General features: G+C 50.3%; 1 protein-coding gene across 3 annotated transcripts in view; it reads left to right on the top strand.

The window, feature by feature from the left end:
• ZBED4 (zinc finger BED-type containing 4) overlaps positions 1 to 23,070 on the top strand; it is a 34,455-nt gene extending 11,385 nt beyond the window's left edge. For 2 of the 3 annotated variants that reach the window (XM_027594666.2, XM_027594667.2), the window contains one exon: positions 14,596 to 23,070. In XM_027594666.2, the coding sequence (XP_027450467.1) occupies positions 14,939 to 18,451 (3,513 nt within the window). In that variant the 5' untranslated portion in view covers positions 14,596 to 14,938 and the 3' untranslated portion in view covers positions 18,452 to 23,070. Of the gene's footprint in view, positions 1 to 8,881; positions 9,055 to 14,595 lie in introns of those variants that run through there. The other variant, XM_027594668.2, reaches the window with a different exon arrangement.
• The last annotated feature ends 1,505 nt before the right edge of the window (positions 23,071 to 24,575 follow it).

Here is a 24,575-nt window from a genome sequence, read left to right as displayed (position 1 = left end):
TTCCATTGTACCTAAGTTGTTGAACTTGTTGGTGCCAAGTTGTTCATAGTATTTTCTTATATTCCACTTTGTGAGGAATCAGTGGTAACGTTCCCACATTTTCACAAACTTTGTCTTGTAGTCTTGGTTAATCTAGTTAAGGATTTGTTGGTTTTCTTGATCTTTTAAAAGAATCAACTTTTGGTTTTGTTGATATTCTGTATCCCTTTTCAGTTTTTCGTTTCATTCATACCACTCTAATCTTTATTATTGCCTCTTTTCCTGCCTTTTTTTGCAGTATTTTTTAAGGTGAATGCTTACATTATTTTTTTTTTACATGCATTGTATGATTTCAGGGTTTTTTTAAGTTTTTGTTTAAATTCTAGTTAATATACAGTGTGATGTTAGTTTCATGTATACAACATAGTGAGTCAGCATTCCTATATGCTTTTAGTTTTTTGGAATTTACTGAGATTTGTGGCCTTCTATATGCATGTGAAAAGAATGTATTCTCCGGTTTTGGGGTGGAATGTTCCTGAAGAAGTGCTTACCTTATTGATTCGAGGTTCTTCTTTTCTAATATAGGTATTGAAAGCTATAAATTTCTCTTTGAGCACTTCAGCATCTTATAAATTTTGGTGTGTTATGTTTCATTTGGATGAAAATACTTTTTTCTTAAGATTTTATTTATTTATCTGACAGAGAGAGAGCAAGGGAGCACAGGCAGGGAAGGGGCAGAAGAAGAGGGAGAAGCAGACTCCCCGCTGAGCAGGGAGCCCGATGCGGGACTCGATCTCAGGACCCTGGGACCATGACCTGAGCCGAAGCAGACGTTTAACCAACTGAGCCACCCAGGCGTCCCGCAGATGAAAATACTTTCTAATTTCCCTTGTAATTTCTTTCTGACACATGGATTATTTAGAAATGTACTTTTATTTCCAAATATTTATTGATTTCTCAAATTCTCTTCTGTTACTGTTTTATAATCTAACTGCGTTGTGGGTGAAGGACATACTTGTATAGTCTCGGCCCTTTGAAATGTACGAATGCTTGTTACCTGGCCTCTCGTGTGGTGTTTTGTGTGCAGGTGAGGGGAGTGTGGGTGAGGCGGGTGTCGGTGTAGCTGCTCAGCAGGGCGGTGGATGGTCTTCTGCAGCTCTGCTGGCTTCCCGTCCCACTGTCCTGGCTGACCTGTCTTCAGGTTTGCTGGTTCTTCATGAGTCTGAACTCCTCTAGTAAATGTTCCCCTTGTACTTCTACATTTCAGTGTCGTGATTTTTGCTTGGTGCTCTTCTATAATTTTTCTGTCTATATTGATATTTATTCGGTGAGACATGTTATTCCTTGTTTTATATGTTGTTTTTATACACTGTTTCCTTTAATTCAGTCAACACATTTCTAATGCCTGATTTAAAGTCTTTGTCTAGTAAGTCCAACATCTGGGCCCTCTCAGGGACAGTTTCTTTGGACTGCTTTTTTTCCCCCATGTATGGGCCATACTTTCCTGCTTTTTTTGTATGTTTTGTAATTCGTTGGTTTTGTTGAAAACTGGACATCAGAATCTCCTCCCTCTCATGTTTGTTGTTATTGCTGGAGTCTTGTTTTGTTTCAGTCTGTTTCTTTCATGGCTTTCCTGAACGAATTCTAGAAAGCCTGTGTTCCTTGTAGTGTTTAGCCACTGAAGTCTGCTTGGGTAGCTTAGTGGTCAGTTCAGGATTGGTCAGAGATTTCCTTTAATGCCTTCCTTAAATGCCAGGTGTGTCTGCCATCTCTGCTAGGGGCTGTGTGTGCATGTGCACCTCTGTCCTTGAGCACTTTGTCCTCGCCTTCACCCTCTGACCTTGAGCACTTTGCCCTCGCCTTCACCCTCTGACCTTGAGCACTTTGCCCTCGCCTTCACCCTCTGACCTTGAGCACTTTGCCCTCGCCTTCACCCTCTGACCTTGAGCACTTTGCCCTCGACTTGACCCTCTGCTTGCACTGCATTTCAGGGGCAGCCAGGAGGGAGTGATTGGGGTGTCCATCCAGGTCTTTTCTGGACGTGTGCACAGTTCTGCACATGCATGTCCTTCTGCATCCCCAGGAATTTGTCAGAGCTTTTCTTTCTTTCTTTTTTTTTTTTTTTTTTAAATTTTATGTATGGGCACCTGGGTGGCTCAGTTGGTTAAGTGACTGCCTTCGGCTCAGGTCATGATCCTGGAGTCCGGGCATCGAGTCCCGCATCGGGCTCCCTGCTCGGCAGGGAGTGTGCTTCTCCCTCTGACCCTCCCCCCTCTCATGCTCTCTCTCTTTCTCTCTCATTCTCTCTGTCTCAAAGATTTATTTATTTATTTATTTGACAGAGAGAAAGAGAGAGAGCATGAGAGGGGGGAGGGTCAGAGGGAGAAGCACACTCCCTGCCGAGCAGGGAGCCCGATGCGGGACTCGATGCCCGGACTCCAGGATCATGACCTGAGCCGAAGGCAGTCACTTAACCAACTGAGCCACCCAGGTGCCCTGTCAGAGCTTTTCAAAGCTCCCCATAGACCTCTTGTTCCCCAGATCTTCCTTTTAAACCTCTGGCGAGGCTCTTGGCTGGCCCCAACTGGTACTGTAGCTTCAGGCAGTTGTGGTGTTGAAAACAAAGAGCTGCAATTTTTTTTTTTTTTAAGATTGTATTTATTTGACAGAGAGGGACACAGCGAGAGAGGGAACACAAGCAGGGGGAGTGGGAGAGGGAGAAGCAGGCTTCCTGCTGAGCAGGGAGCCCGATGCAGGGCTCGATCCCAGGACCCGGGGACCATGACCTGAGCCGAAGGCAGATGCTTAACGACTGAGCCACCCAGGTGCCCCTTTTCTTAAAATAATTCTTGTGGAAGTATTGTAATAGAGATTAGAAAATGCATTCCCTTCAGCAGGTACCAAGTCATGGCCATGCCTTTATCAGTATCCCCCACTCAGTTATTTTGAAGCAAATACCAGAAATCACATTTCATATGGACATATTTCAATAAGTATCTTGGATAGAGGAGAGTCTTTTAAAAATTTTATCCACAATACCTTTATCACAGCTTTAAAACAATCTTTCATATCAAATGTTCTGTATCCAGATTTCTCACATTATCTAAAAAACGTTTATACATAGTTTGCTAGTTAAGGTCAGGATTCAAGTATAAATTGTTTGTTAAGGAAACTGGGTTGTTTGTCCTGAAGAATTTCCCATAATCTGGATTTTGCTGATTTCATCCCTCTGGTGTTGTTTAAATACGTTCCTCTGTCCCTTGTAATTTTTTTGTTTTATCCCTTGTTTTCAGCACTTCTTAAACAAAAATCTTGGGTTTGGTAGGGCTTCTTGAGCCTGTGGTCTGCAAATGTTCATTCATGGCCAGGAATCGCTGTGCTGTCAGGCCGCCTCTTTCCCATGCTCTTGTTTCCCCCCTTCCCCGTTCATGCCTGTGTGCCTGGGATGGGTTTCTCAGCCTCTCTGTGGAGAAAAGGCAAAGTAAACCATCCTCAAAAGACTGTCGTGTGGTTTATTATTTATTTAAAAGATGTATTTATTTATTTGAGAGAGAGAGCGAGCGAGCATGGGGTGGAGGGAGAGGGAGAAACTTTAGCAGACTCCACGCTGAGCATGGAGCCTGATTTGGGGCTTGAGATCACGACCTGAAACCAAGACTTGCATGCTTAATCAACTGAGCCACCCAGGGGCCCCTGTCACTTGCTTTAAGTGAGATAATGCAGGTCTGACTCTTAAAAGATGGCCCATGGTAAACACTCAGTAAGTATTAGCTCTTACCATCTCCATCATCCCTCAGTATTGCCCCGAGAGTCTTGAGAGAGGGCCAGGGTCAGCCTAGAACGAGATGTTAGCCTGGAAGGAAGAAGGGTGGGTTCTTCCAGCCCCAGAGGGGGAAAGGCCCACCTGGTCACCTGCAGAGGACAGAGGACAGCATGGTCCAGGAATGGGAAAGTGAGCACCGGGGAGTGAGGCGGCGGCCAGCACGGGAGCACGGCTGCAATGCACGACTAGTGTCTTTCTGTAGAGGCCTTAAGACCTTTCCTCCATGGATGACTGTGCCTTTGGTGAAGGATGGCAGTGTCCCCTGTCCTTTCCATCTGCCTGTTCCCCGGGCTCCAGCACAGCGTTGGCGGGAGCGTGGCTGAGGTGCCGTTCTGCAGGGCACACGCTCTGTCTATCCCTGCGCACTGTGTTGGCGGCGATAGCTCTTTCCAGGCATCCTCGGAAGGCTGGGGACTCGTCTTCTCTGCCTTGTCGAGCACTTTTGTCATGAATGGGGACTGGAGTGGTACATGTCTTTATGTAATGTGACCATGGCTCTCCTCCGTTATTCTGTTAATATTTTACTCTCATGATCACCCCACTTACTCGTGGTATGATATCTGTAACTTGTTTTTTAAAAAATATTTATTTTAGAGAGAGGGAGAACGTGAGGGTGGGGAGGGAGGGGCAGAAGGTGGGGAGAGGACCTCGAGCAGACCCCTGCTGAGTGTGGAGCCCACCTCCACAAGGCACGGCCTGAGCCCAGATCAAGACTCAGAGGCTCAGCTGACTGAGCCACCCAGGTGCCCCTTGATTTGCTGAAGTCTAAGAAGTTGCTGAGTTTGTTGAAGTTTTTCTGTGATCATAGGGATACGAATCTTCTTGTAGTGTCTTTCTGATTTTGGTATCAGGGTATTACTGCCTCATGAAGAGCTGTAAAGTATTTCTTTTATGGAAGAGTTTGTGTTTCCCTGGTTCTTTTTCTTTAACATTTGGTAGAATTCACCAGTGCGGCCAGGTGGGCCTAGAAGTTTCTTTTTTGGGAAGGTTTTTAACTACAAGTTCAATTTTTTAAATAGATATTTGGCTTACCTCTTTATTGAGTTTCTATAATGTGTGTCTTTCCAGGAATTTGTTTGTTTCATCTAAGTCACTGAATTTATTGTCATAAAGTTATTTATGTACTTCCTTGTTATCCTTATTTCCTGTGAGATCTAGGGTGGCACCCCTCTTTTGGTCCTGGTGTTGGTGATTTCTGCCTTTGATCTTACTGATCTTTCTAAAGCACCAGTGTTTGATTTCTGTGACTTCACATCTTTTCTTTGTTGTTGTCCTTTCTCTGTTTACTTTGGGATTAAATTTGCTTTACTGTTCCTTGTGATTTTTTCCTTTGACCCTTGGCTTAATATAGAAGGGTTATTTATTTGAAAACAATTTGGATTTTTCCAGATATTCTGTTGATTTCTTTTTCAACTCCCTTGTCAGAGACCTTTCTTTGATTGATTTTGTTTCTTTCACAGTCATTGAAGTTGCTTTATTGTCCTGAGAACAATGGATCTTGAATGTTTTGTGTCCATCTGTAAATAATATGTATTCTATTTTTGTTGGCTGAACAGTTCAATAAACGTCAATTAGGTTGTGTGAGAATAGTGTTCTTAAAGCTTCTGTTAGCTCTACTTGATGTTCTGTCTGCTTGTTCAGTTAGATGTGTTGAATCTCTGTGATTGTGACCCCATCTCGTCTCCCTTTAGCTCTTTAGGTGTGCATGTGTCTGGTGACTTGGCGCATTGTCACTTTACGCAAGTGCCCCTGTTGTCCCTGACACGTCATTCTCAGTCTCCCTCTAATGTGAATGCAGCCACTGCACCTTCCTTTTGATTAGTATCAGCATGGTGCACCTTTTCCATCCTTTGGCTTCTAACCTGTTTGTGTGTTTATGTTCAAAGTTTATTTCTTGTGGGCGAGAGTCTCGCTTTTTTATCCAATCTGACAATCCCTGCCTTTTAAAAAAGCAGGTTTAATTGTGTGTCTAGGGAAACTGTCCCGTCTCTCCTTTACTCTTACTCTCTAGTCACAGAATATGTCACTTCTGGTCACCAAATGTGTGGGTGCTTTCCCCCCCATGACCAGTTCTCCAGCCCACGTGGGGAGTCCTCCTACTGAGCTCACTTCTCACACCATCTGCCCAGAGTTAGTGTCACATCCCACCAGGAAGGGCTCAGTCCCACGAGACTGCCCCCTACTCGGGCAGCCCCCAGGTGGGGCAGGTCCCGGGATTACCCACAGCCTCTGTCTGACATGGCTCCAAATGGGGTTCCCAGGAGCCCCTTCTGGAATCTTCTGATCTGCTAGAGCCGCTCACGGAACTCAGGGGAGTGCTGACCCCCAGTCCTCCGTTTATCACTTAGCAAAGGGTGTGATGAAGGATACAGATGAAGCTGGATCCACAGCTTCTATCCTGTCTCTATCCACAGCCGGGTGATGACGAGCAGGGTGGGTCCTGAGAGGGTCCCAAGCACAGGAGCTTCTGTCCTCGTGGAGTTGGGGTGTGTCACCCTCCTGGCATGTGGACTTGCTCATCAACCTACAGCTTCCTGAACCCCACACAAGTGTGGGATTTTTATGGAAGTTTTATGACATAGGTGTGATCAGGTGTTCACTGCATCCCCGGCCCCGTTCCCCCTCTCTGGAGAATGGGGAGCAGGGGTGAAAATCCCAGCTTGGGATCATAGCTCGGTCCCTCTGGTGACCAGTCCCCGCCCAGGAGCCCACCCAGAGTCGCCTCATCAGAACAGAAGACGCTCCAGGCCCCCAGGAGGTCAACAGGGTTTCAGGAGCTCCACGCCAGGACCCAGGGGCAGAGACCAACACGCGTGTTTCTCATATTATCCACACTGGGATTAATTGACATTCAGTAAATAGCACATGTTTAAAGTACACAGTTTGATAAGTATCTACACACACACACATTTATATCCTGTTTATATAGGTAAACAGCTGCTGTCAACCTTGGTGTGGACATAAGCCTTATGTGTATGTCTGCATACAGCTAATTTTCAACAGCGGTACAAAGGCATTTATCCTTTGTTGAAAAGGATAGTCTTTTCAGCAAATGGTGTTAGAACAGTTAGATATTCATATGCAAAACAATGAATTTAAATATTTCAAAGATCTAAATATATAACAAAGTGGTAAAACTTCTAGAAGAGAAAACACAGGAGAAAATCTCTGTGACTTGGGTTAGGCAAAGATTTCTTAGCATAACCCCAAAAGCATAATCCATAAAAAACCAAATTGGTAAATTGACTTCATTAAAATTGAAAGCTTATGCTTTTCAAAATACACTGCTAAGAGAAAGACAAGCTTAAGACTGGGGGAAAATAATTGCAAATCACATATGTGATAAAGGGCTTGTTTCCAGATATGTGGAGAGCTCTCAGAGCTCAGTATTAAGAACTGCCCAGCGGTGCCTGGTGGCTCAGCCGTTAAGCGTCTGCCTTCAGCTCAGGTCATGATCCCAGGGTCCTGGGATCGAGCCCTGCATCAGGCTCCCTGCTCCGCGGGAAGCCTGCTTCTCCCTCTCCCACTCCCCCTGCTTGTGTTCCTGCTCTTGCTGTGTCTCTCTCTGTCAAATAAATAAATAAAATCTTTAAAAAAAAAAAAAGAACTGCCCAGCCAAGTGGGAGCACAGGCAAATATTTCACAAAGAGCTGCGAACGGCAGATAGGCACCTAAGATGCTCAGCATCGTCACGCTGTAAGGAACACACCTTCGGTGTTTGCACATCTTAATACTTTTTCCCTTTCTTGCTCTTACTTTTTAATACTAGCCATCCTAGGGGGATGAAGTGATCTCTCTTTGTACTTCTGGTTCACACTTCTATAACAATTAATGACACCAAGCCTTTTCCATGTGCTTTTTGGCCATTTGTGTATCTGTTCCAGGCCTTTGTCCGTCTGTGCGTTGGGTAGTTGTTCAGTTGTAGAACTATTTATCCTGGATATTAACCCCTTATCAGATATATGATTTGCAAATATTTTCTCTCATTCTACATCTTGTCTTTTCACCCAATAGTGTCATTTGATGCATAAGTTTTAAATTTTTCAGTTTTTTTTCCTTGCTGTGTCCTCTTGTTTTATTTCTGCTGCTATGTCTTCATAATTATTGATCTTTTGTGTTTAAACTGCTGTCAACCCTATCCAGTATATTTTTGGTTTCAAATACTGTATTTACATCTCTAGAAATTTCATTCAGATTTTTTTTTAAGATCTTATCATTTGACAGAGAGTGACACAGTGAGAGAGGGAACACAAGCAGGGGGAGTGGGAGAGGGAGAAGCAGGCTTCCCGCGGAGCAGGGAGCCCGATGGGGGCTCGATCCCAGGACCCTGGGATCATGACCTGAGCCGAAGGCAGATGCTTAACGACTGAGCCACCCAGGCACCCCTAGGTCTTTTTTATAGTTTGTCCTGCTTATCATGTTTATCATTTCATTTACCTCCTCAAATTATACCGTTGTGTGCGTAATGCCTATTTTAATGTTCCTTGTTTCCTAATGTTATCCCCTGTGTACCAGCTGGGTCTGTGTCTGTTAGTGGTCTTCTTCTGTTTGGGGGTCATGTTTTCCTGCTTTTTTTGTGTGTCTGGTAATTTATGTTTGATGTCAGCCATCTCGAATTTCACTTTATTGGGTGCAGGGTGTTGTTACATTCCTATAAGTACTGTTGAGACTTGTTTTGGGATGTGATTAAATTAGTTGCAGTTTCCCCCTCTTGGGGCTTGTGCTGAGGCTTTGTGAGGGTGGTTCTTGAGCTGCCTTTATTCTCTGCCTCCTGCTGAGTTTGTGCCCTTCTGAGAATCCTCCGTGTTGTTTCCTCTTGGAAACACAAGCCAGTCGCAGCCCTCCGAGCCCTGGTAATTCTTCCATCAGCTTTTTCCTTAAACTTACCTGATCCATCAGCCACAGACAGTAAGGGAACCCTGTACAGATCCCTTGGGCTCTGTGGAGCTTCTTCCTCTCCAGTACTCTGTCCTGCAGATTCTGATTCTAGCCAGACTGCCCAGTGGGGGCACCGGGTCTGTGCACGTTCCTGCTCCCTAGACGGTAGCCTGTGCTCGAGGTGACAAGCCTGTCGGCCGTAGGGCCCACCTCACTCATTTTCCGTGTCCTGGATCACTGCCCCATGCTTCCTGTTCTTTTGTCCAGGGTCTGGAAAACATTGTTCCATATGTTTTATCTGGGATACTAGTTGTCTGATGTGAGAAGGTGAGCCCACCCCCATCACTCCATCATGGCCAGAAGCAGAAGTAGCTGTAAGTCCTCCAACTGTGCTTTTTTAAAAAAATCTGTGTAACTATAAAATATGTGTCAATCGACTTTATATGTTAAATTTATTATATACTGTATTTTTACGATAAAATGAGCTAGAGAAAAGAAAATATTAAGAAAACCCTAAGGAAGAGAAAATACACTTACAGTGCTGTCCTGTAGTTAGCGGGGGGTGGGGGGGGTTTCTGTGTATAAGTAGACTTGTGTAGTTCATGATCTGCTGCATTTTCCAGTCAACAGTAGTTAAGTTTTGGGGGAGTCAGCAGTTACATGTAGATTTTCGAGTGCATGGGGGTCAGTGCCCTAACTTCCTTATGTCGTTCAAGGGTAAACTGTAATTTTATTTATTTCTGGTTCTTTGTATTTCCATACTGATTTTCAGCTCTGCTTATCAGCTATGGCAAAAAGAGCATTTTGGGATTTTGATTAGAATTGCATTGAATTTATAGATCAATTCAATTCAGGAAGTACTGATATCTTACCAATATTGGATTTTCCAAATCAAGAACTCCATCTCTTTAGCAGTGTTTCCGTTTTCAGTGTACGGGTCTTGGACATATTTTTTAAAAGTATCTCTATTTTATATTTTGTATTTTATATTGTATGTTAAATATGGAATTTTTTAAATTTTCATTTTTCAGTTATTGTATATACAAAAACAATTGCTTTTTTATTTTTATTTTTTTCTAATATTTATTTGGGAGAGAGAGCAGGGGGGCGGAGGAGAGGGAGAAGCAGGCTTCCCGCAGAGCAGGGAGCCCGATGTGGGGCTCGATCCCAGGACCCCGGGATCATGACCTGAGCCGAAGACGCTATAACCAACTGAGCCACCCAGGTGCCTCAGTTGCTTTTTTAAATTAATCTTGTATCTTGTGATTTTCTAAATTCACTTATTTTTAGTAGTTTTTATAGATTCCTTATGATTTTACCCTACACGTCCAACATGAGTGAAGACAGTCTCACGTCTGTGTTTTCAGTGTATGTGTGTCCTGTGTCTTGTGTTGGACCCCCTGCTTCTTGCTCCTGCTCCAGCCTGCGGCTGACTGGCAGACACCCTTGTCCTGTTCCGATCTTTGGAGGACGGTCTTCAGTCTTTGTGATGAAGCATGAGTGACACTGACTGTAGGCTGTTCTTATGTGTCCTTTGTCAGGTTAACAAAGTTTTCTTTTGCTGAGAATTTTTATCATGAATGGGTGTTAAATTCTATCAAATGTTTTTCCTGCACTGTTGAAATGATTGTATGGTTTTTATTCTCCTGTGGTGAATTACATTGACTTATTTTCAGATGTTAAATGAACTGTGCAGTCTTGGATTAGCCCTGTTTGGTCCTGGTGTATTATACTTTTTATTACTGAATCTGATTTGCTAATGTTTTAAAAAGGAATTTTCTTTTATTTTTATGAGGGTCATTGGCTATAATTTTAAAATCTTTTTCATTCTGGAAAATTCAAGCATATCCACAAGTAGAACCGTAAACTGCATCCAGTGACGGCTGCCATGTGCCTGTTCTGTGATCATCCACACATGGACAGTCTTGCTTCATCTGTACCTTCTGTCCGCCCCCCACCCCAAACTGGATTATTTTGAAGCAAAACCCAAACAGCATATCATTTCATCTGTAGATACTTGAACATAAAACTTAATCGTAATACCATTTCACCCTCCAAATAAATACTTTGTTAGTAGATTCAGACAGGCACTTAGTGTTCACATTTCTCCAACTGTCTTCGTAATTTTTTTTATTTATTTTTGTATTTGGATCCTGACAGGTATCTGCTTGGGAGCACTCTCCCCCACCCTCTTTGTTCTGCAGTTTCATTAGTGTGTCTGTTTGGATCCAAACTCAGGTCATCCCCTCACTTAGTCTGTGTGCAGTACTTTATGCTTCTGTATATATTCACATCTGCCCTTAGTTCTGGGGACTCTGTTGGGAACCCCTCTGACACCGCCCTCCCTCCGCCTGGTTCCCTGTGCCACCAGCCCTGTGTTCTGTGTCTCCATCTGCTTCTGCATCCGTGCTGCCTTCTTTGTTTGGATCCATCTTCAGTTTATTATTTGTTTCTTCAGCTGGTTTGAATCACCTGTTTCCCTTATTTTGATTTTCATTCTAAATCTATATAATTTCTTTTTATTGAGATGTCATTCACACATCATAAAATAAACCTTTTTGGAGTATACTCATAAGGTCGCAACTATCTGATTCCAGAATTTTTAATCACTCCAAAGCAAAGGAAGGCCCCAGCCCATCAGCAGTCATTCCTGTCATGCTCCTCCAGCCCCTGGGCTCCCCTCACTACTCTGTCTCGGGGGGTCCGCCTCTCTGTGAACACTGCAGGTAAACTCAGTCCCACAGTGTGCGGTCTTTGTGTCTGGCTTCTCTTAGCTCAGTGACGTCAAGGTTCGTGTCATGGCAAGCACAGTCTTGCTGTTGTAGGGATGCATCACATTTTTTTTAAAGATTTTATTTATTTATTTGACAGAGAGAGACACAGAGAGAGAGGGAACACAAGCAGGGGGAGTGGGAGATGGAGAAGGAGGCTTCCCGCAGAGCAGGGAGCCCAATGCGGGGCTCGATCCCAGGACCCTGGGACCATGACCTGAGCCGAAGGCAGACGCTTAACGACTGAGCCATCCAGGCGTCCCTGCGTCACATTTTTTAATCCACTCGTGGATTATATCTGGGTTGTTTCCACTCTGTCTGATGCCATTCACATACAGGTTTTTGAGTGAGCACACATTTTCATTTCTCCTTGGTATCTATGTGGGATTGCTCGGTCATATGGGGACTTCGTGTGTGTTTGGGAAGCTGCCAGAGTGGGTTTTGAATGGGCCCCAGTGTCTCACACCCCCACCGGCTGTGCACGGGCCCCAGCGTCTCACACCCTCACCGGCCGTGCACGGGCCCCAGCGTCTCACACCCTCACCGGCCGTGCACGGGGCACCGTTTTTCCACATCTGTGTCCACACTTGCTATTGTCCATCTTTCCGAGTCTAGCCATCCTGGTGAGTGTCTCATTGTGGTTTTGATTTATATGTACTTACAATTCTATTTTTTAAAAAGTCTTTTCCAAATCTGGCTTCTCATTTTTATAGTGTCTTATTTTTTGCTCATTTTTCTTTGTTTTCTACATTTTATTTTTTTAAAAAATTCATGTAATTGTACTTATGAGCTATGTGATCACACATTCTATTTCAGAAATACAGTTATGATAATTACTCTGTGCTGTGTTGATGCCAATGAGTCTTTGTTGTTCTAAATCTGGTGCCTCTCCTGGTTCTCACTCCTAGTGGCCTGCTTCCTTTATGCTTACTGATACTTTATTTAGAAGCTAATTTTTTATTCTGAGTATTTGGTCAAACTTTGTGGAATTCGTGATCTGGGATGCTTTCTGGCTTCTGGTGGGAGCTAGCTGTTTTGTAAAGTGCACACACTTTTTTAGGTTGACCGCATGTCCTGCTTTGCCCAGCAGGCTCCAGGTGAGCCTGTCATCTCAACATTATTGTTAGTCTTGTTTCCCTTTGCTCTCAGAAGCATGCTGCTTTGGAACACACCGGAGGGCTGGCCTCGCCGCTGTGGCTCCTGGCACTGGGTGATGGCTCACCTGGTTGCTGTGGGCGCTGCCGTGGACAGCCTTGGTTTGCATAGTGAGGGCACGGCGCAGCCGCCGTGCAGCCAGGTGGCAGTGGGAGCTGCCACGCGAGAGGGTGCATCCAGGGGAGGCACCATGGCTGGGCATGGGGCAGGGGCACAGGCAGGGCGCGTGAGGCCAGCTGGGGCGGGGGTAGAGGCGCAGCGGCTCTCACCACTCCCATCCTGCCAACCCCAGTGCCCCCGGCGTGGGCCATCCCTGTGGCCACAGAGGCCCTGGTGGAAGGGCAGGCAGCTCTGCAGGGAGCAGCTTAGACCCAAGGCAGAGGGGTCCCTCGCTGTGGGGCCTGCAGCCCCAGGCAGCCAGTTGGCCTAGCCACGGATGAGCTAGAGCCCCACGGGGCTGCAGCCACTGCACCAGTAGATACAGTGTTCCTCACTGCGTGTTTTGGCCCCAGCCCTGCTGGCTGGCCCCACTACTGGCATCAGGTGGTCATTTTCAGGCACCCAGCACCCCACAGCAGCCTCTTCTGGGCTGTGCTGGCCCCAGGAGGGCAGGATGGGCATGAGGCGGCCAAGGATGCATGTCTGCACAGATGCTGGAAGCACAGACTGAGTCTTGAGCCGGCCTCCTGGGGACTGCTGGGGCTGAGGCCAGCCTCCTGGGGACCTGGGGACTGCTGGGGCTGAGGCCGGCCTCCTGGGGCAGGCAGTGACCCAGTCCGTCCCACATCCCCTCCGTGGGCGCTTGAACGTACATGCAGAGCCCGTCTAGACCCCAGCCCAGCAGGCCCCATCTGACCCCACAGGACAGGTGAATGGGCACTGCCCTCGGCTGGGCACAACCTCCCAGCCAGGCAGGGCCCCAGCACCCTGGGCAGCTCAGCTTTGGCTAAGTCGTGGTGAGGGACCTGGTCCTCCCTGACCCGTGGCCTCTGTGGCCATTTTGTATGACACCCAACCCCTCTCCTCCCACAGATCCTGTGCTTCTCATTTTCTTGATTTCTCCCCCTTGTTGGTTTTTATTTGGGGGCTGGTTGAGCCAGAGGGTCAGGAATCTGCCTTTCGTCCTCCCACTTGGCATTCTGGTTTTGGTTTATGAATAGTTTTAAGTTTTTCTGTGCTGACTGTATTTCTAGTAAACCCCTAGTTGGTGTAGGAAAAAAAAATAAGCTTATTGTAGGTTTTCTAGAATCCACTGTCGTATATAAGCACACTCTTCCTGGTATCTCTGCTGCTGGGCGCAGGAACAGCCTCTTGTTGCTGCCTTATTAGCTTTCCCATGAGCTGCTCCCTCCACCCTGGTGGCCTCCTGTCGTCCCCCCCCCCGCCCCCCCGCCGTGTCTACTCCATCCATGTGTGCTGCCGCTGCCTCCTGCTCAAGCACCTGCCTTCGCGGCGCTGCAGACCGGCCCCGCGCGTTGGCTGCCGTGTCCTGGTTCCCAGTGCCGGTGCGGCGCCGTGGCGCCCAGGGAGTGGACAGACGGGACGTGGCCTGACGCGGCTCGGCTCTTGCAGACTCCCTCTTACATGCTGGGAGTTGCTCTTGTCTTTGTGGCGTTCAGTGTTTGGTCTGTGAATTGAGTATCTCGCAGGTCAGATGGGTTTCATCCCCACTTGATGTATTTGTTCTTACCGCAAAGTGTGGGGAGAGGGGCTCTATACCCTGTGGCCCAGCCAGCCTGTTTCCCCAATCCTTTACGGAGAGGCCCTTGGAACTTAAACTCGTGTCCTTATTTTTTGCTTATTTTGTAGTTTTAGGGTATTTTCCTTGTATTAAGTGGATTGTGTAACGTCAATGAACAAGTGTTTTTGATTTTAACTTACCGTTATGGAACTTTTCCTGTGCTACTGAGGCGGATGTACCCATGTCGGGATAGATTTGAAACATACGATTTAGGTCAGTGCTAACCTTGATTGCGTCTTCTTTTATAGATGATGCGAAAGGGTCATCCTGCTATCAAGATGACGGCGGTCCAGTTTCCAGGACAAGACTCAGGTCTCCGGTGTGTCAGTTCGTGTCTGCGCCCAGAAGCAGGTCATGGCGGGGCTCCTGGCAGGTGGCACTCCACGCCCTGAGATGAGATGGCGTGCTCTCCACATGCCCTCTTCTTTGGTCAGGTTTATGGTCAGCCACATTCATATGCATCTTGAAAGATGGAATTATTTTTTAAAAGCTGAAGAAAACGTACGTTTGGGGGCACAAATGAGCCTTTGGATCAGGTTTTTACCCACCTAAGATAACGTGACAAAGCAGCCAGAGTAGTTATGGTCAGTCATGGAGAATAACCAGGAAACTCGTCCCAGAAGGGATGGTGAATTTGTTTCTGATAAAATAAGTTTTAAAATAGAAGAGGAGGATGCTGTTCGAATCCCTAATCACAGTTTGGAAGGAGTGGAGTTTAAGGGCGAGCAGGACCGGCACCAGGCGGAGGGTGGGGGGGAGCGGGCGGAGGCCAGGGAGGCAGGCGGGGGCTGCGAGCCCCCCGGGAAGTGCCTCGCTGCCGACCAGGAGGAGGAGTACGGGTCTCTGCTCTCCCACTACAGCAGTGCGCTGTACGACGTGGCCATGGAGGCCGTGACACAGAGTCTCCTGTCGGGCCGGGGCGTGAGCTCCAGAAAGAAGTCCCCGGCCTGGAAGCATTTCTTCATCTCCCCCCGGGACAGCACTAAAGCCATCTGCACGTACTGCATGAAGGAGTTCAGCCGAGGGAAGAATGAGAAGGATTTGAGCACCAGCTGCCTCATGAGGCACGTGAGGAGGGCGCACCCCACGGTGCTTATCCAGGAGAACGGCGGCATGCCGGCCCTGCCCTCTCTCTCGCCCCCTCCACTGAGGCTGCCACCACAGCCCGCCGACACCGGGGACTTGGGGGCCGTGCTCTCACCCCTCAAGCTTGCCCCAAAGCTGGCGTCCAAGGTCCCGTCCCCCGATGACATGACGGAGGAATCTGTGGTGTCCTCTGAAGAAGTCCCCTCCGACGCGTCGGCCTCTGACAGGTACGGCAGGGAGGAGGCCCTGGGGGGGCCGCCGCACCTCCCCACCCTGCCCTGTGAGGAGGGCGCGGAGAACGGGGTGGAGAAAAACCCCCCGCTCCCGAAGGGCACATCCGGGTCCAGGAGGCGGTCCGCCGTGTGGAAGCACTTCTACCTGTCGCCCCTGGATAACTCCAAGGCGGTGTGCATCCACTGCATGAACGAGTTCAGCCGAGGGAAGAATGGGAAGGATCTGGGCACCAGCTGCCTCATCAGGCACATGTGGCGGGCGCACCGATCCATCGTGCTGCAGGAGAATGGCGGGGGCACAGGCATCCCGCCCCCCTACGCCGCGCCCCCCACCCTGCTGCCCGCCCTGCCGCCTCCCGACGGAGACCCGAGCTCCGTGTCGTCCTCTCCCGGGAAGCTGGTCCAGGAGTCCCCCTCGGCCTCCTCCTCCCCTGACCGGCTGACTGAGGACCTGCAGGTGCGTTTGAACGCCGGAGACGCCCTGCCGGAAGACGCGTCGGCGCTGTCCTCTGACGACGTGGGCGAGGCCTCGCTGGCCCCCTCCCCCGAGAAGCCACAGGCTGGCGGGTTGAGCCCCAGTCTGCTGGACTGTGGTGCTGTGTTCCAGCAGAATAAGAAGGTCATGAAGAGGCTGAAGTCGGAGGTTTGGCAGCACTTCTCATTGGCACCCATGGACAGCCTCAAGGCGGTGTGCAGACACTGCGCCTGCGTCATCAGCCGGGGCAAGCGGGGCGACGTGGGCACCAGCTGTTTGATGCGGCACCTCTACAGACGCCACCCGGAGGTCGCGGGTGGTCAGAAGGGCTCTCTGGGCGCCAGTCTGGCAAACTCTCCGTACGCCACGCTGGCCTCTGCGGAAAGTTCCTCCTCCAAATTGACTGACTTGCCAACCATGGTTACGAAAAACAATCAGGTTCTATTCCCCGTTAACAGCAAGAAGACCTCCAAGCTGTGGAACCACTTTTCCATCTGCTCTGCAGACCCCACGAAGGTCGTGTGCCTGCACTGCGGCCGCACGATAAGCAGGGGCAAGAAGCCCACCAACCTGGGCACCAGCTGCCTTCTGCGCCATTTACAGCGGTTCCACAGCAGCGTGCTCAAGACCGACGTGCCCAGGGCAGCGCGGGCCCCCTCGCCCAGCCTCCGGGGGCCCCTGAGCACACAGCTGTCAGGAGCTTCCTCCTTCGATGACACCAATGAGAAGTTTTATGATTCTCATCCAGTTGCCAAAAAAATCACAAGTCTCATCGCAGAAATGATTGCACTTGACCTCCAGCCATATTCTTTTGTAGACAATGTTGGCTTTAACAGGCTGCTTGAATACTTGAAACCTCAGTACTCTCTGCCCTCGCCTTCCTACTTCTCGAGGACAGCCATCCCAGGTATGTACAATAATGTGAAACAGATAGTCCTGTCGCACCTGAAGGAGGCGGAGAGCGGCGTGATCCACTTCACGTCCGGGATATGGATGAGCAACCAGACCCGCGAGTACCTGACGCTCACCGCCCACTGGGTCACCTTCGCGTCGTCGGCCCGGCCATACTGTGAGGACCACCACTGCTCAGCCCTGCTGGACGTGTCTCAGGTCGACTGCGACTACAGTGGCAACAGCATCAGGAAGCAGCTGGAGTGCTGGTGGGAGGCCTGGGTGACGTCCACCGGCCTCCAGATCGGAATCACTGTCACCGACAACCCGAGCATCGGGAAGACGCTGAGCGAGGGGGAGCGTGCCAGCGTGCAGTGCTTCAGCCACACGGTCAACCTCGTTGTCAGCGAGGCCATCAAGAGCCAGCGGATGGTCCAGAACCTCCTCAGCATCGCACGGAAGATATGTGAGCGGGTGCACCGGTCGCCCAGAGCGAAGGAAAAGCTAGCAGAGCTGCAGAAGGAGTACCAGCTGCCACAGCACCACCTCATCCAGGACGTCCCGTCCAAGTGGAACACGTCGTTTCACATGCTCGAGCGGCTCATTGAACAGAAACGGGCCATTAACGAGATGTCCATCGAGTGCAACTTCAGAGAGCTCATCAGCTGCGACCAGTGGGAAGTCATGCAGTCCGTGTGCCACGCGCTGAAGCCCTTCGATGCCGCCAGCCGGGAGATGAGCACCCACGTGTCCACGCTCAGCCAGGTCATCCCCATGATCCACATCCTCAACCGGAAAATCGAGATGCTCTTTGAGGAGACGATGGGCATCGACACCATGCTGAAGTCCTTGAAGGAAGCCATGGTGAGCCGGCTGGCCGCCACCCTGCACGACCCGAGGTACATCTTCGCCACGTTGCTGGACCCTCGCTACAAGGCCTCCCTGTTCTCGGAAGAGGAGGCAGAGCAGTACAAGCAGGACCTGGTCAGGGAGCTGGAAGTGCTGGACTCTACCTCCGAGGGCGCGCCTGTGCCCAACGGCTGCGGCGCGGGCTCCCCCTCACGAGCTGCCGTCGGGGAGGAGAACCTGTGGGCCCTCATGGCCAAGATGACGAAGAAGGGCCCCCGGGAGAAGACAAAGGTGCCCGAGGACATGGTGCTGGCGTACCTGGAGGAGGAGGTGCTCGAGCACACCTGTGACCCCCTCACCTACTGGAACCTGAAGAGGTCGGCCTGGCCGGGCCTGTCGGCGCTGGCCGTCAGGTTCCTGGGCTGCCCCCCGAGCATCGTCCCTTCTGAAAGGCTCTTCAACACACCAGCAGAGAACGGTAGCCTCGGCCAGTCCAGGCTCATGATGGAACATTTTGAAAAGCTCATCTTTTTGAAAGTGAATCTTCCCCTGATATACTTTCAGTATTGAAACTCGCAACGGAGCCGCCGGACAAAAACTGTTGTTGCCCATCAGGCACCAGCTGTCTGGCCCGGGGCGGTGGCGCGCCCCGGGCGGGGCCGTGTGGGATGAGGCGGGCACGAGCCTCCCCGCCCAGCATCACTGTAATGTCTACGTGTGCCTTACTCCCAGCCCTGCAGGCCGGGCGTCGCCCGCGAGGAAAGGCCTGTCTTGCCGATGATGAAATACGATGATGAGGATTTCATTCATAACTGTAAAGTTTTTTTAAAGTGGGGGGTTAGTAATTTGTCTTACTAGGACGTCAGAGGAGATGTAAACAATTTTATTCTGTAGGCTTTTTATTCAATTATGTAAAAACCACAAATCAGGTACTGTATTTTAGTTAAAAATTGCTTTAATTCAACAGAACAGCTTTTGTGGCTGTTTAATGAAATCTGTAAATAGGAGGTGGAGTTCAAGCCATCCTGGCTAAGCAGTTTTTAACTGCAGGCTCTAAAGTATGTCGAGTACAGAGAATATTCTGGAACATAACTGTTTACTGCAACAGAGGTGTGGCATTTGAAGAGGAAACTAAACGTAGACGTGTCCTGGAATGTCGGTTCTGTAGTGATTTGGTAAAGGGAGCGTTCCCGGTCTCTGCTTCTGCATTCAGGTTTTATTTGGTCGACCTTGATCATGAGCCCCGGACACCTGCTGTCGAGCCCGCGCTAGGGGCCCGTCCACAGCACTCCTGCCGTGGACACCCCGAGCCTCGGACCTGCTGTCTCGACACCAGGAAGCTATCTTTTGAAATTTGTGCACTGACCCCATGACCCCAATTTGATCAAATTATGTATAAAATCCTTTTTAGAAGAGATGGCTTGTTAACAGGGAGGAGATCGTTCTATTGCAGTTGTAAGAATAGCCTTAGGTGTCTAGATTTTTTTTTTTATATATAAAATAGGGAAGATTCAGCCATCACTGGGGTGTTTTAGAATCCCAAGGACAGCAGAATGAAGCGTCAGTTGTCATTCTTTTAACGATGATCTGTCTTCAGAATTTTTGCTTCAACATCTAGAAAAGGGTTCATTTTCTTACTTCAAACCAATTAAATATTCTGGATGAAACAAGTCACTCATTTGCCTGTGACCTTTTAGAAAAGTTGTTTTGTTAAAAAAAAAAAAGTACCTATTATTAATCTGGATTTGCATTGACTATGTTTTAGTGTATTTATAAATGGTGAACTCAGTTTCTGAAATTAAACTTTTTATTTGCAATTTTCTACTGCTGGAGGACACTGGCTTTTTATTCTGAGGATGACAGGAGGGTCCTACTCTGGGGAGCCACGCTCACGCAGCCTTTGGAGTCGGAATTTTCGTTGTGGCCCCGACAGGGCGGGGGGCTGGGTGGTGGAGATGTGACTCATGGCAGCAGCAGCGTTTCTGATAGCGGGAACGCCACGGCGAGACCTCGGGGGCTCGGGTTCACAGTCCGCACTGCTTCACACTGGGTGCCGGAGGGGAAGAGCATCCCTCCGCCATGTGGCCTGCGCCCAGACGCCCGAGGAGCACCGGCCAGGGACACACTGGAGAGTCATGCTGACGTGGTGCTTTCTGCGTGAGTCTCTGTGAATGTGTGCGCAGAGTGATGCTGTGGGGAAGCCTTCGCCAGTTTGGGGTTCAGTCGGCCGCCAGTCTTCCCCAGCCAGGATCTAACCGAGCTGCAGGAAGTGAGTCCAAAGTCCGGAGCAGATGTTAGGAAGTTCGGGTATTGAGCCCATGGCTTCCCCAGAAGGAGCGCTCGTGTCTCTGTTCAAGCTGCACGCACCTGCCCGTGAGTTCCAGGAGCCGAGGGGGCTCCAGTGGAGTACCGGGTGCTCGCATGCGTGCGTGTGTGTGTGTGTGTGTCTGTGTGTGTGTGTGTGGTCGCCTGGCTCCCAGCAGGGTGCTGAGAATCTGGGACTTGCCCAGGCCTCTGGGGTTGACCCAGGTCTCCACCTGGGGGAGGGTCCGACCGCGCACAGATGGCGAGCTGTGGGCCTGCAGGACTCCCCAGCCTGTTGGTGTTCGGTGAGGCTGCCCTGCCGGAGCAGGGCCCCACCCTGGACGTGCTTGGGCAACCCCATCCGTTGGCTCTGAGGCTGCAGAGGCTATGAGGTGACTCGGTGGCTCAGCCGTCCTGGCTGTGGGGCTGCACGTGGGCAGGAGGGGGGCCTGCCAGACATCGTGGGCTGTCCCCTGAAAGGAGGGAGCACAAAGTAACTGCAGGACGCAACCTGTCATTCGCTCGGTGACCAAGTGGCCCTCCTTCCCCCGGGCCCAGGCCAGCTCCTGGCACAGAGCGGTGGTTAATGTGGACGCGGTCCCTGCTCATCAGAGCCTGTGGTCTGGGCTATGTCTCCGTGAAGCTTGCTTGGAACGCAGCCCTGGCTGTGCCTCTACTCCTTCCTGCTCCGCAGCCGTGATGGAAGACACCCCGGACCCACAGAACACAAGGGTTTGCAGCACATTGGTTCTGTTGCTTCTGAGCTGGTCTACTTTTCTGTCCAGCTTTCAAAACCTGTGGCCTCAGGCTGCCGTTGTCCAGCGAGGCATGCGGGTGACAGTCCACGTGGGAGGTGTGGGAGGGGGCTGCAGAGCACACCCCTGAGCGCTGGCCCCAGGGAGGTGCCCCCTCTCACACATTCGTCCCACCTGTGGCCGGCGGGTGGTTCCGGAACCCGGGCGCTGTCCGTGTCCTCGAGTGGCTGACGGTCCCGTGGGAAGGAATGGCTGACATTGACAGCGGTGTGCGAGGGGGACGGGGGCCAGCCTCCAGGGACAGCAGGTCTGTTATGTGATGTCCCGCCTTCACTCTGTTCAAACCTGAATCGTGAGCTGCTTGTTTCAGATGCCAGATGACATTTTGGGCAGGCTGCTTAACTTCACTGGTCACTTATAAGAAAAAGCCCTTTGTATAAGCTCAGGATCTCATTTCAGTGAATAAATGTATGTTAGTCAAACCCCGGACTTCATTTAACGTTAAAATGCCCTTCCCTTCCCCTTTTGACTCAGGCGGCGGCTGGTGGCAGACCGGGCCTCCCCGAGAACCATCAGGGCCAGAGCACATAGAGTTTTAAAAAGAGCTTCCTGACAACAGCGCAGAGCAGGCACCCCTTCCTCAGTCCCCGCGGGGACACCGGCTGGCATGCAGAGAAGGTGGCGGCCCAAGCTGGCCACGGTGGCCCCGGGCGGGGAGAGCAACGGTGGTGCGGCCAGGAGCCCAGGTGCCGGAGAAGTGGGGGCCTCCGCAGGGGCCTTGTGCTGTACGGCAGCCCGGAGGCGGGTGCCGGCTCCCGCGAGGTGTGCGTGCCTGGACGGCAGCTGGGAGCTAAGCAGGCGCCCCATGCGGGAGACATGACTCGGCGCCTGCCACTGTGGGGGCCCTGGGTTCCAGGGCCAGTGAGAGACCAGCCTGCACACAGCGGGCTCGACGACATCAGGAACACGTAAATTTCTTTCAGTGAGAAGATCCAGAGTGTCTAACTTCACATAATTCACTCTCAGTAAGAAAATATAATACATGCCAAAAAAAACCAACCGTGACCAAGGACTGTGAGACGGAGGGGAACAGACTAGAGACAGACCCATGGGCATCCGAGGCAGAGCCGAGACGTGGGCTCTGACTAATCCGCTCAGGAAAGTTGACGTAAGGGTGGGGATTGTCGCCAGAGCGTGAGAATCTGATGCGGGACAAGCCAGGGATTCAGTCCGCGGGTCGCATGTCCGAGGGCGGGTCGCGTGTCCCACGGCACAGGGGCATCAGCAGCGTGACCCCGCCCAGCCTGGAACGCTGCGGGCCCCCGGGCCCCCGGGCCCCCGGGCCCCCAGGCCCACCTCCCCTGCAGCCTCTGAGGTTTGCATAAAGCACCTTGTTCAAGCTATTTTAATAATTCCTGTGTGCAGCTATTTTAATGAAAACTATATATAGGCAGGTTTTCATAAAATCCAAACTAGTTTTAAAAATTATTTTATCTTAAAACGATCTCAGTCTTGCGGGACTGTTGCAAGTACGACACAAAGAACCTCCTCCCTGAACCTCTCGAGAGGGTGTTGTGGGCCTGATGCTCCCCGGCCCCCGAGTGCCTGCACCCAGGAGGCTCACCTTGAGAGGGGTCAGCCCCCCAGGAAGGTCTTCGGGGAGAGCCTCGGACCCCGATGCAGACCCGAGGGCCCTGGCCACTTCTGCTGCTTCCACGGAGGGCCCGCCGTGCTGACCGCGGTCCAGCCCCACAGCCTGCGTTGAGCTGACCTGCCCCTTCCCATCCCTCCCGTCCGGAACATTCTTCAGTGTCCTCGACCTCCACACTCCTGCCAGCAGGTGGTCATTCTGTGGAGTGTCCCGCGAGTGGGGCTTGTGTGGTGGCTTCACAAGGTCACTCACCTGGTTGCTGGGTGAAGGGAGGTCTACCAGGCCTCTCCCCCCTGCAAGTTGTCTTCCCTTTATAATTACAAAGTATGTCGTATGAAGCTCTTTGAGACGATGTAAACATCCCATTCCTCGTAAAATTGTATTCATTTTTTAAATCACATTTAAAGATCTCACTTATGAGCGGGAGCCTGGGTGGCTCAGTTGGTTAAGCGACTGCCTTCAGCTCAGGTCATGATTCTGGAGTCCCGGGATCGAGTCCCGCATCGGGCTCCCTGCTCAGCAGGGAGTCTGCTCCTCCCTCTGACTGCCCCCTCTCGTGCTCTATCTATCTCATTCTCTCAAAATAAATAAAATCTTTAAAAAAAAAAAATAAAGATCTCACTTATGAGCTGTTAATATCACTATCGTGCACAAACTTTCCCCGAAATGGCCAGAGGGAGCCCCTTGGTCTGGCCTGTGTGTCCTGTAGGCCGCCATCATTCTGCAAAATGTCCTTCTCCAGCGGCAACGCCTTCAGGCTCATCTTCTTCCTTCCCCGCCCCATCAAGGAGCTGGGTGTTTCTCCAAAGGCGCCCTGGCCCCACACTGGAGCCCAGGTCCAGGTGTGGGGCGTGCTTGTCCCTGCTGGGGTGTTGCTCCTCAGGGGGACTTGCAGGGCACACGTGCACTTGTGTTTATATTTCTGTGTCTGATATGCTGGAACCGGGGCTCTGTATCACCCGTTCGGATCCAACATGCAGGGTTTATTCTAGTTTTCTCCTTTCCCATATTCACAGCCCCGTTCTCAGACCATCTCTGAGCATCCTCAACACAGTCACTGACTTAACAGGTGCCTCCGTCTGTCCCTCCCTGACACCCTCCCACCCTGCTCAGGCTCTGACACCTCACGTCGGGCCGCTGTGCCCCGCTCCCCTACCCCGTGCAAACCCTCCTTACTCTGGCCTCCACACTGGGTGCTAGGCTGCCCTCCTGAGCAATCCCCTTCTCGGGCATCTGGCCTCTGGCATCCCTCGCTGGACGTGGTGGCTCCCTCACCCCTCAGGGGCAGATGCTCTTGTTGGGCCCTCCCTAATGGTTTCTGGATCTTTCAGGAAAAGAAGTGGAAGAGCTGCAGGTCCCCATGGTGGCGTTTGCCAATGACCATTGTAATTGTGGGATCAAACACTTCACCCCTGGGCAGCACGGGTAGTGTCCTCGTGCATGCTGGATGCAGCAGGAAGTACAGTTCACGTGGGAGGAGCTCTTGCGTGAAGGACTGAGCCTGGATTCAGTCAGGCCCTTCGGCTTCATCAGAAAGACTGAAGAAACGGGAGAGAATATCCAAAGACTATGGGACAACCACAAAGGTGTAACACACCTGTAATTGGAGCACCAGAAGGAAAAGGCAGGAACAGAAGAAATATTTGAAATGATGGTTGAAAATGTCCCCAACTTAACGTCAGACACAGACCTCAGAGCCAAGAAACAAACAAAGCAAAACAAAACAACTGACACCTTTAAATATCATCTTCAATTTCTAGAAAATCACATACAAATTTTATATCCTGAAGAAGCTGGGCGGGAGGGGGGACCTTACCTGTAAAGAAACAAAGAACCACATGTGACTTTTCAGAAGTCATGCAAGTAGGAAGTAGACCAAAATACTTGAAGTGTGGAGAGAAAAATCCCACCAACATAGGACTCTACATGCTGTGAAAAAAAAAATTTTTTTTTAAAGATTTTACTTATTTGACAGAGTGAACGC

The sequence above is a fragment of the Zalophus californianus genome, chromosome 9, assembly GCF_009762305.2.
Source record: "Zalophus californianus isolate mZalCal1 chromosome 9, mZalCal1.pri.v2, whole genome shotgun sequence".
NCBI classification, from domain to species: Eukaryota; Metazoa; Chordata; class Mammalia; order Carnivora; family Otariidae; genus Zalophus; species Zalophus californianus.
The sequence above is the reverse complement of the archived record's forward strand: the minus strand, read 5'-3'. Positions and strand labels throughout refer to the sequence as shown.